Source organism: Nicotiana sylvestris, chromosome 10 (genome assembly GCF_000393655.2).
Source record: "Nicotiana sylvestris chromosome 10, ASM39365v2, whole genome shotgun sequence".
In the NCBI taxonomy this organism is placed as follows: domain Eukaryota; kingdom Viridiplantae; phylum Streptophyta; class Magnoliopsida; order Solanales; family Solanaceae; genus Nicotiana; species Nicotiana sylvestris.
The window spans coordinates 164,751,233-164,762,866 of record NC_091066.1 but is presented as its reverse complement, the minus strand read 5'-3'; the positions used below and the strand labels follow the sequence as shown (position 1 = coordinate 164,762,866).

The window sequence follows — 11,634 nt, the reverse complement described above, 5'->3', positions numbered from 1 at the left end:
GAACTAAGTGGGCCGATCCCGGGCCTAAGTGGGCCCAGTGGATTTTTTTTAATTTTTTTTTTATAGAAGATAGAGAAAAAAAGATTAGTAATAAAAAATATCTAAGACAATTCCTTGTAAATTATATGTGACCTAAACTTTTTAATTCAAATTTAAAGACAAAAATATTGTAAAGATCGATATTCAAATCAATGCATTATAATTTTATTATAGCATTAAAAAAATATGGCAATATCTTTCTTAGTCTTCCTCCCCCTTATGGAATGAGCACAACAAGGTGTTAATACCACCATTGAGAAGACAAAGAAACTAATCAAAATGTGCCAAAATACAAGTTTACATAATTCATACTAATTTTTATTCATACAAGTTACATCGTTTCTCTTACAAACTTCATAAATCCATTAAGGTCCAGAGGAATTTCCGTTGGTGGTGGCGGAAAAGAAGCTTGGTCATCACCTCTTCCGGGTGAAACAGAATCCTCCGCAAGTTCAACTAGCATTTCTTCGTAAGCTTCGTCTATCTCTGGTTGTGATTCAGCAAGTCCAAAATTTCTCCTTTCCGAACGGATTCAATCTCTGAAAAGTACTGATTTTTCAATCTCTCCTCATAGACGCTCTATAACCACCGAGTTGAAGTCTTGCTTGACTGAAAGCACTCTCCGATGCCAATGTTGAAGCTTGAATAGTTAAAATATCTCAGGTCATCCTTGAAAGAATCAGAAAGTGTATTTTTTTGTCCTTCCACCATTCCAAAATATTAAAGGAACCGTAGGGATTCACTTCCTCAATTCCCTGTGACAAATAAACTTCAAGCTCATTCACTTGTGAAAAATTACTAGTAGTAGAACCTTGAGAACCTCTGACTCCGCCCAAGCACTAAGTTCTCTTACTCCCGCAGTTCTTTTAGATGATGGAGAATTAGAAGAAGAAGGAGTTGGAACATTTGGTCTAGCCTGATTTAATGCAACTTGATAAGCATTATAAATAGTTTGAGCATTTATTTTAATTGAGGCTATTGCTTTCGGAAGTTTAGACAACTCCTCTTCTTCAAGTGCTAAACCATTATAAACAGTAAATATTTTTGTCAATTCTTCCCGATCTTTTTTGGATCATACTATAAAATACCACTTGTTAATTCTCGGTTGAAATTGATTTGACCCGGTACTAGGGTCAGCCTGACTAGGAGTAGGTACACTTGTCCCCTCGGCCAAGGCTTTTATACGAAGATATTTGGCTTTATCTTGATGGTGTATCAATATGTGTCTAGTCAAAGTCCCCCCCCCCCCCCCGACCTCCAAAATAGTTAAAAGCTAACTCCTTGCCACAAGTTTTACACATAGCCTCATTTTTTCAACTAGTTGAGTGAAGAATGGCCAAACAATAGATGTTTATGTCCGTTTGATACGTTGTCTAGAAAAAGTAGGGGTAGTAACATGAGGGTCAGACGGGGCATCATTTGGATTATCATTAGTTGGGTTAACTTTAGGAGCAGGACTAGTGGGTGTACCGTCATCCGGTTGCGTTTCATCAAAATCTATTTCCTCATCATCATTTTCATCAATAGTTGGATTACAATTAAGAACATTCATTAATTCATGGTCTAATTGTTCACCAGCTCCAACATTATGGAAAAATTGACTCTCAGTAAATTGTAATAAACTATTATCACTATCAAGAATAGCAGGTGTAGGACGGGTATGAGGTTTGGTTGGGGAGCCGGGGGAAGTGGAGGAGGAACAGATTGGCCATTAGATTCGCCACTCTTAGATTTTTCCTTATTTTTACCAATTTTTTATTTTAAGGAAGTCATCGTAATTAATCAAATAATAGAAAATAAATAAAACAAACAAAATTATAATATTAAAAATTATAAGTTGGAACGAGTTTACCGAATTGACTAAGAACTTGTTGAAAATTGATTATCATTGAAGACTTCAATTCACCAACTTAACTATTTTTTCACAAATTGTAATAGTAAAGTAAACAATAGTAGCAGAAGAAAATTCGAGAGAGATTGAGATAGATTAATGATTTTGTGAGAAAAATGAAAGAATGAGGGAGTATTTATAGTTGAAAGGGAAAAAGTACAATTATAAAAAGTTTGGGATTAAAACAAAGTTTGGGGGGAGGGTTAATTGGCTATTGGCCAACGGCCGGATTTTTGCAATCCCAAACGGAATTTTTTTTTAATTATGACGTTGTGACCGTTTGGGACTGTTTAGGCCCGCCAAGGACCGGTTTGGTCCCGATCTCAAACGGTCTCGGTCTCGCGGGCTCAATGTGAAGGACCGGCCCAGAAGACCGGCCCACCTCCACGGTCATGGGCTTATCCGGGCCAAGACCGTTTAGGCCCAGAAGCCCATATGGGCCGCGGTCTTGGACCTGGACCAGCCAACTTGTCATCCTTAGGTTGAAAGAATACTAAAAATAGGCCACTTGAACTACATAGAGCGAGAGATGGAGAGAGAAGGGATACCTGCCAAAATGAAGGGTAAAAACTTATGTGACGTGGAAAATTCTATTAATATTAACTCATCTCAAATAAAATTAATGGTGAATATTTAGCTCTAGCTGGTGTCACTGCCTGGTGTTACTAATTCTTTTTTTATCTTTTGTTGAGCTGAGGATCCATCGGAAATAACTTTTCTATCTTCTCAAGATAAAAGTAAAATCTGCGTATACTACCTTCGGCAGAGCTCCCTACACCCCACTGTGGAATTACACTCATTTGTTGTTGGTGGTGGTGGTGAATATTTAGCTCTGTGACAAGGGAATGTTAAGACAACTTCTATCATTTTTTCAATTCGTTAAAAGGGGGAAAAAAGAGAAATCTAAGCGCATGAAAATAAACTAATGTGTAAGCAGGAGCAAATGAAAATTGGGTTGGAGGCAAAACTCGAGATGCTGTACAATTATACGTACCATCGCGATGCACTCAAGAGATTAACCTAACGGTAAATAAAAATAACATAGGTAAAAATAATAGGAGACCAGAGTTAAAATTTGGACAGAGACCAAATACTCTTGAGTGCATCACAAAAACTTATTTACCAATGTGATTGCATGGTACACAAGGAAGAAAAAGAACTAAATATAAGTTATTCTTTTTTATGATTGGAGGTGTTGGATCAACTCGCTCGCACCTCAACTAATCTAATGTTGTATTTGCTATCTTCCACTAGTACAAACAATGTCGCCCGTAGCTGAAATTTTCCTAAGTTGTGTCAGTATTTGAAGAAGTGAATAAATGAATAAATTAATGTAACGACAAGCAGTGTCATTTCCTTATGTTTATACTCAATCTTTTAATTTTATTTATTATATATACATACAAATAACGAAAAAAATTCGACGTCCCTAACTACAAATACCAAAATTTGGATAGATGAGAAAAAATCACCTAATGCTTTTTATCTCCGTCGAAATTTGAAACTTCATGGTTCTCTCCACTTCATTGACCATTAGGCCGCACTGCGCCCTTGAGTGCAAGAACTAAATATAATTTTAATAGGTGGAAAAGGATCTTACTAGTGGTTACAAAAATAAAATATAAAAGGTAATTCATTTATCCTCGTTTCCCTTGCACCATATTAAATTTATTGACGTAAATCCTAGAAACACAACAACCAACTAAAGAGGGGGTAACCATGTACTGACAGCAGCTGCCTTTGACCAGTGTGACGAAATTATGTAGCCCTAAATAAAAAAATAAAAATTTAAAAAGTGAGGAAAAACTACAACTCTTGGATCCTTACTGTTATAAAAGATAATTTTTCTGCCAAAGGTTCGAAGCAGAGGCGGATCCATGATTTGAAGGTTATGGGTGCCACTATATACGTATATAGTATACTTACCACTAGCCACAAAGACCGAATAAGAAGAATGGATCGATTCAGTTAGTTTTTGGTTCATTCAGTTAGGTTTTTATTCATAAATAGGCATATAAGATCGATTTTAGTTCAATTTTTTACACTTGATATAATTATATTCTAGAATAAAATTACAAAAGAAAATGATGAAAGTTATGTTGCTCGGACTATCCGAAAATATTAATGGGTGCGTGCCAGATCCTCCAAAAGTAGTAAACTTTTGAAGCATCTGACACAAGTGCAGAGACCTTTTTAAAGAGTCCGAGCAACATAGCATGAAAGTACACCTCCAGTTAGAAAATTTTCTTAAAGAGTAGCTTAATTATTATATATTATTTGTTTGATTTGATTAATTGGTTATTATTCTTGAATTAATTTTATCAATTTAATTGTCGAGTTATATGACAATTATTTCTAAGCAAAAGTTTCAAATTTTCAATCTGTGAGAATCAACTCAAAACCTATATTAATTAGGACTTTTTATTTAAAAGCCAACAAATAATATTGCTCAAATTATACTCCAATATATAAATTAATATTGTACCATTAAAAAGAGAAAAGCTACATATTACCTAGTATCATTTAAAATTACATATTGAAAGAAGTTGCTCCTGAAATAAGATGTAATTGTAGGTAGTAAAATAAAGGCTAATATAAGAAAATTTTAAAAAAGAAAGAAGATACAGAGATTTAGTAGCAAATAACACCAAAAAAAAAGAGGAAAAAGAAAGAGGAAGATGCAGTGCCGGGAATTGAACCTGGGCCCTCGAAGCAAATGAGAGACTTAAAAAGTAAGCCTGAACCATGGCACCCATCTGCCACTTGTGTATTTCGGGTGCCAATTTATAGATATAATTGTTCTTTCATAGATATAACATACTTATTAAGAATATTTGTCGAAGCATGCGGGTGGCATACCACCCCTACCCTATAAGGTAGATCCGCCCCTGGTTCGAAGCTTGCCACAGACAAAATCTATTATTTAAGTGGAGAAAAATAGAGCGACAAGTCTATTATTTACAAAATTTCGAACCGTGCTCTATTGATGCTTGGGTATTCCTCAGATATAAAAATAAAAAATAAAAAAACGCAAAGATTACATGCATGTATCTATTGATCTACATTGGCGCGGACGCGCGTTTGACAAAGTAGTGTCACATGACACCGCTTCGTTGGAAGATTTTGCTAAATATACGCATTAGTACTATAAGGAAACAGATAAGTAAGCTAAAATGACACCACTAAAATAGATTGTCTCCTAGTGTGTTGGTTATGTGCTTGACTTTCATCTAAGAGGTTAGAGGTTCAAACCTCAACTAGCACATATTTTTTTACGAATATTTGAGAGGAACAAAACTACACTAAGGCTATTTCATGTCTAGAAATACGATAACTAAAGTTTTTTATTCCCATTCTTCTATAAAATTTGACACTGCTTACAAAAATTACTATATACGCCCCTGAATCTACATACAGGTGTATTTCCTATTATGGAACACCAATCAAAAGAATTATGATAAGAATGCACTAAGATTGCACAAGTGAATTATAATTAACTTATCACTAGAATTAATATTTTGTCAAAATTTCAGAACTTTATCACTAGAATTAATATTTTGTCAAAATTTCTGCACCAGTTTTTGTAATCAAAATTGTATGTTCAAACTGAGCAGCAGGGCTACCATCAGCAGTCAGAGTTGTCCAGTTATCTTCCCATGTTACACAATCTGTGCTTCCCAATGTAAGAATAGGTTCTGCAATAAATGCAACAGAGTGATGCAAAATTAGTACTCTCTTCACTTGCTGAAAATGTAAAAAGAGACTACTGATAAAGGTATACATTGCATAGAAAAGTTAGTCTAGAAAGGAAGTATAGTAACCAATCAAGTTCAGCTTTCACAACTGATTTGTCTATTTTCCTTATTAAAACTTGCAAGTGAACTCAGAAACAATTTGCAAAAATTGGAAATATAGACTGGAATGAGAAATAGAGAGGAGCAAATAAAGAAAAAAGTGCACAATCATTTTCTCACATAAATTTTGAGTCACTCTCAAGGAACACTAGTGCGTACAATAGACCCTTGTGGTCCGGCCTTTTCCCGGCCCTCGCGCATAGCGGGAGCTTAGTGCACCGGGCTGCCCCTTTTTTTTTTCCCTCAAGGGACACCAGTACGGTGACTTAGCACCGTAAAGAATCTTTTTAGTGTCCGGCCCAACTTGCGGCGCACCTCGACTAGTTCCACAAGATACCTACTATCTCCCACCAGAAACTTGCATAGGGTAACTCTATCCACTAAGGCTTGGACAGATAGGAAGAAATCACCTAGTATGTTGTGGTTTCCGCTGGGATTTATCCCAAAGAGAATTTTGAAGAACTATTACTACATGAATTATAGTTTTGTGTTAAGGCCGTCGACATAGACACGAATGTCTAATTAATAAAAGTATACACTAGATGAATGTCTAATATATAGCAGCTCGGCACTGTGGTGAATTTATAACCATCACGTCAACAAATTACATTTTTTATTTTTGGAAAAAAGTATAGCAGTTAATTATCCAATTTTCTCCCAGATAGTAGAGGTATTTGATCACTCTCTTAAATCAATTTTAGGATATAAACATTATCTTAATGCACTTACCAATGGTAAATGTTTGGCCTTCAACCATGGAGCCAGACTTGTCGTTACCTGCCAAAAAGGATTATATTAGGAAAACCAGTAACCGATAATACAAACTCACATCTTATCACACAGTCTGCAGTCAGAACACGATGAATCGGATCATAGTGATCACTATCTTAGTCCTTTTTTTCAATAATACTTCTAAATCTAGTGACCAATAATACTTCTAAGCATTCTAAGATCCAAGGGGTCACGATCACTACTTCTAAGCCGTGATATCCATTTTTTTGAAAAAAAGGGACTAAGAATGTGATCTTAGAAGTATGATGAATTGATCTTTTTAGTGTGAAGCTGATGTTCAATTAAGGGCAAATGCGTACAAGGACTGAACACGATGCTAGGAGCGGTAAGTGGCTAATACTTTCGGAGTTTATGCATCAAGTGTTAAATAGACAAAACTCTTTAACCACTTTCAGAAAGTTTACTGGATGAACAGAACTGTGGTAGTAAATGTCAAAGTAAATGAAAATGAGAGTGACTTACGGTGATGATATATGAGTGGCTCAGAGTGAAATACTGTCCCAATACCGTGACCAACAAAACGATCCACAACACCATAACCAAATTTTTCAGCATGTTCACTGATACAAAAGTCCAGAATGTTAAATGTCTATGAGGCAGTGTCAATTAAAAACAAGGTACATATCACAAGAAATGGTATTAAATATTGCAGTAAATATATCCAAAGTTTCAGCTGAAGAAGCGAAATTCAAAAGCGTATAATCAAGCATTTCTCAATAACAGTAACTGACATTTTCCGGTGGTAACTAAAAGTTTTCATATCTATTAACAGAAACATTTTGACATGAATAGGAGCTATAAAATAGAGAGAGTATTGAAGCTTCAAAATATCCCAATCACCAAATAATGATCACAATGATAGCATATTTGGAGAAGTACCTAATTCTCTTTCCTATCTTCCTAAAAAGAGCGCCGTCTTTGCAAACAGCAATGCCTCTTTCCAAGCACTCCTCAGTCACCTGCCATGGTAGGATAACACAGATATAATCAACTTCGCAAGCATCAGATAATTAAATTGACGTCGATTTATATTGTTACTTGCTGATTTTTTATCTTGATTCTTAACAAGTATTAGCACAGCACGAGCTCTTTTCCAAATATCAGTGAACTGCTAAAAGCCGTAACTATTCAGAAGCAAACTTTATTAAGCTAAACTAACCAGAATGTTTATCACCTTTCATAATTAAGAAAAAAGTATACCTTAACAAGCCGCTTTATGGATTCACTCACGTCGCCACAGAAAAAGGTCTTTGATGTATCTCCATGATAACCCTGAGAAAGAAAAGAAGGAATGATCCTTACTTTCAAGGGAAGATCGGCTAGCAGTAATGTAAATCTATTACAATATAAAACAGAGGAGTCAACAACTTACATTCAGGTAAACTGTTACATCAATGTTTATTATATCTCCGTCCTGCACAGTAGATTCAGATTTGTCCTGATTAAACACGCCGAAAGTTTAAGAAAGAGAATGGCATGTTAATGTAACGACCTGTAGCTGGCGTGAGTCAGGTATTCCATGACACATACACTCGTTGACAGATGTGCATACACTCTTTGGAAAACCCCCATAGCCTAAGGGAGAAGGATAAGCGCCAGCATCAATTATCATTTGGTGCACAGCTTTATCAATTTCATTTGTCGTGACTGATGGCTGATAAATTCAGGGGGAAAATAAGAATTACATGTTAGAAGCTTCAGAGGAATTAAAAACTCGTCGAAAAATAAGATATGATCTAAAACTCTTGCTGATAGAGTTCTAACGTTCATGGCATTTCTTCATTTCACCACAATCTATGCCCCATTTGGAGAAAACATTTTACGAGAATCCACAGGATGAGAAATTCCTAGGCTGTTCTTGTCACAGTCAGCAATTAACCACAACATGCAGATTTCCCAAACATATTTTAATCGAACATCATATAGCTTCTAAATAGAACGATCATACTCCTTCATAACCAACTTTTTTTTTAATTTCTTTTACTAAAGCAACTTGTCTAGAAATTTCCATAAGTGCTAACAGAAAGTTACAGAGAAACTAATTCTTAGCTGAAAAGGACGATGTAAGTTATCCTAATAATAGGCGCCTGCACCAAGTCCTTTCATTATCAGCTGCTTCAGTTAGATAAGAGAGTCGAATCTACCCATTATGTGGTACATACAGGTCAATTCCCAATTGTAATGTCATGCATTATCTAAGGGATAGAAACTAGTTTAGCCCTATTATAACCAAGCCTTTTAAAACTAGAAATTGCAAATCTCCCTGTATTTTCTCTTGTGATCATTTTGGAAACAACACTATTATCCAGAGCACAGCATCTGAAATCTAAGCATGTTTCTCAAGCAAACTTAGGCTTTCTCACCATATACGCCAACTACACAAAATTACCATAAGCCCATAAGTGAAGTAGAATAAGCAAAAGCAATGAGGTCCTAATAAATAAACTTTGATTTGAAGCATTGCAAGTGCGTTTAAGGTGAATTTTCCTATGATACAGCTCGACACGTGCTAGACAAGTACAATTGAAACAACCTCTTTAACAATCAATTAACGTGGATATCAAAGAGTCTCACCCTAACCAAAGTTCCTGCATAGTCAACCACCCGTGCAGCCAACTCACATGCAGCCCTCATGCGAGCTATGCCTTCAGCATCGTGGATCTGATATTCACTTGCGATATCTGGTAACTCTCTTGAACCTACGTATGGAGGCTTTGGTATGTCATCAGGCACGGGAAGCCGTGGTGATACTCTTCCACGCCTTAAAGGTGGCCTTCTTTTTGCGGTGGTAGAACTACGAAGTTCACGTTCCCTATATATCACTAAACCATGTCATTATTTTCTTATTTTTCTCCTTTACTCATGGAGGCACCAATAAACAGTCATCAAACTACCATGGCAAACAAGAAGCCAATGGGAAAAAAACAATAAAATGAGGAACTTTATGCAAATAAAACATGGGTTTGACACAGTACTTATCAATCTGAGAAAAAAAAGTCTTACCAAAAGGAATAATATTCACTTTAGCAAGTTGGAAAGAAAAAGATTTGCACGAATTTTAACAGTAATCATGTACACCAGAAAAAGACTAGTTCTTTATATCTTCTATAGCAAAATTTCTCTATATATCTTCGGTTACAAAATTATTTTGCACTGCTTCATCCTCTCTATTCACAAGCACTACAAGGGTAGAGTGTACGCAGATCTTACTGTTACTTCGTGTGAGATAGAGAGGTTGTTCCTAGAAGACCCTTGGCTCAAGAAAAGCGTTTTCAAAACAGGTTTGAAAAATACAAGAGTAAAGACGCTATGATGAAAATACTGAAGAGTAAGATAACCAAAGCAAAGGAAACAATAGTAGTAATAAAATTGAAGAATAAGATAATAATATTCTATTCACAAGCAATGCTTTTCGAGAATTTTCTTTCACACAAGGTTCAATATGGTAAGAACCAATAGAAATATTACAGATATATACGGTGATGGAGCCACAGCCAATGAAGGGGTTCAACTGAATCCCCTTCGTTGGAAAATCATACGGCGCAAATAGGGCGAAAACAATGTTTCTGTCATAGGCGGACCTATGTAGTAATTAGAGGGGTCACCGGCACCCAGAGAGTTCGGCAAATATTCAATGTATACATGTATATGTCTTTAAAAATAATAATATATTAATAGTGGCACCCGATATACAAAGCAAATTTTGGTGAATGCAAAAGTGCGCCCAGAAGTTTTCATTTGGCAAAGGTAGTTCAAGAGTTTCTTTAAGTTACAAGTTTGAATTTTTTGAATCCCTTGTTAAAATTTATGGATCCGCCACTAGTTACATAATAGAGCAATATGCTACACTCATCAGCACACTTCTTAAAAATCAAGTAAGGAATTTTAATCACTTTTAAAGAATATGCAATCTCAATTCTTGAGAAAAAACAAAAAGAGCAAAACAACATGAAGAATTAACCCAAATAGCCATCCACCCTACCACTTAAACTAAAAATAGCCGGTGAATGTATAATATATACATAATTTATGTATTACATGTGTATAATTGTGTATAATCAATGTGTAATCTATGTATATGGCAAGAAAAAGTAAATAATTAGTATGACCGGCTATTTGTGTAAAGATCACAAAACATGAACACAGCATACCTTCTAATCCTCAAGGCCTCCTCCAAACCCGATAATCTTTTTGCATAAATTACAAGCTGCTTAGTAAAGTTTGCATTTTTACCTACAAATGAACCAAACCCAATAAAGAAAATCAAACATACAACAGAAAGTGATACCAAAATCCACCCAAAATAATCAAACAAATAAGTTCTTTTAGTATCATAGTTTCATAAATAAACTGAATATTATAATAACAAAATGACTTACTAGGGAGGTTAAAAGGGTAGTTTCCCTTGAGTTGAGAAGCTGAAGATAAAAATTTAACTTCACCATTAAAGGAAGAAGCTGTTGCATGTGAAAGGGATATAGCAAGTGCCATTTTCTTTACACACACACAACTGTGTTTTTTGCTTGGAGGGGATAACGAAGATTTTTTGGACTAAATGGGCCGGATACTGTGAAAAATCCATTTGGACCCCATCCTTTTATCTCAATAATTGTTGGGCCTTTATTGTGGACATGGATCCTACAATTAACCCAAATAGCCGCTCATTTAAATACTTAAATTAAAAATAGTCGGTGGAGGTGTAATATATGCATAATTTATATATTATATGTGTATAGTTGTGTATAATTTAGATATATGGCTAAAAGGTAAATAATGAATATATCTGGCTATTTGTATAAAGATCTCATTCATATAAGAGGGGATCTTCAAACAATTACCGAAATGACACTTATTGGGTGATCTTTAATTTTTGACCACGGGGCAAAAATTCAAGGTCAAAAGCTAAAAGCATTGCTCATGGGGCAAGCGAGGGGCAGTACTTGTTAAACTTGAAATTCTGCCCATACGCAAGCAGGGACAAAATTTAAGACCATCCACTTTGAGGGATATTTGTGTACTTAACTCGAATCTTAACATTTTAGAATCTATAGAACTAGC

General features: G+C 35.4%; 1 protein-coding gene across 1 annotated transcript; it reads right to left on the bottom strand.

The window, feature by feature from the left end:
* Positions 1 to 5,256: 5,256 nt before the first annotated feature.
* LOC104243358 (methionine aminopeptidase 1B, chloroplastic) lies at positions 5,257 to 11,634 on the bottom strand. Its single transcript, XM_009798537.2, has 10 exons — positions 10,956 to 11,634; positions 10,728 to 10,809; positions 9,151 to 9,388; positions 8,069 to 8,230; positions 7,949 to 7,990; positions 7,777 to 7,848; positions 7,456 to 7,535; positions 7,039 to 7,136; positions 6,514 to 6,561; positions 5,257 to 5,625 (listed from the first exon to the last, which is right to left on the bottom strand). The coding sequence occupies exons 1-10, from the start codon at positions 11,065 to 11,067 to the stop codon at positions 5,480 to 5,482; spliced, it is 1,080 nt and encodes a 359-aa protein (XP_009796839.1). The 5' UTR covers positions 11,068 to 11,634; the 3' UTR covers positions 5,257 to 5,479.

Bases quoted from the DNA above. Each gene is read 5' to 3' on its own strand.
- LOC104243358 (XM_009798537.2), bottom strand. From the start codon at position 11,067: ATGGCACTTGCTATATCCCTTTCACATGCAACAGCTTCTTCCTTTAAT. The intron at 8,231-9,150 runs GTGAGACTCTTT...TGAATTTATCAG, and splicing joins ATGCAGGAACTTTGGTTAGG to CCATCAGTCACGACAAATGA. The intron at 7,991-8,068 runs GTCGTTACATTA...TCTACTGTGCAG, and splicing joins CTGACTCACGCCAGCTACAG to GACGGAGATATAATAAACAT.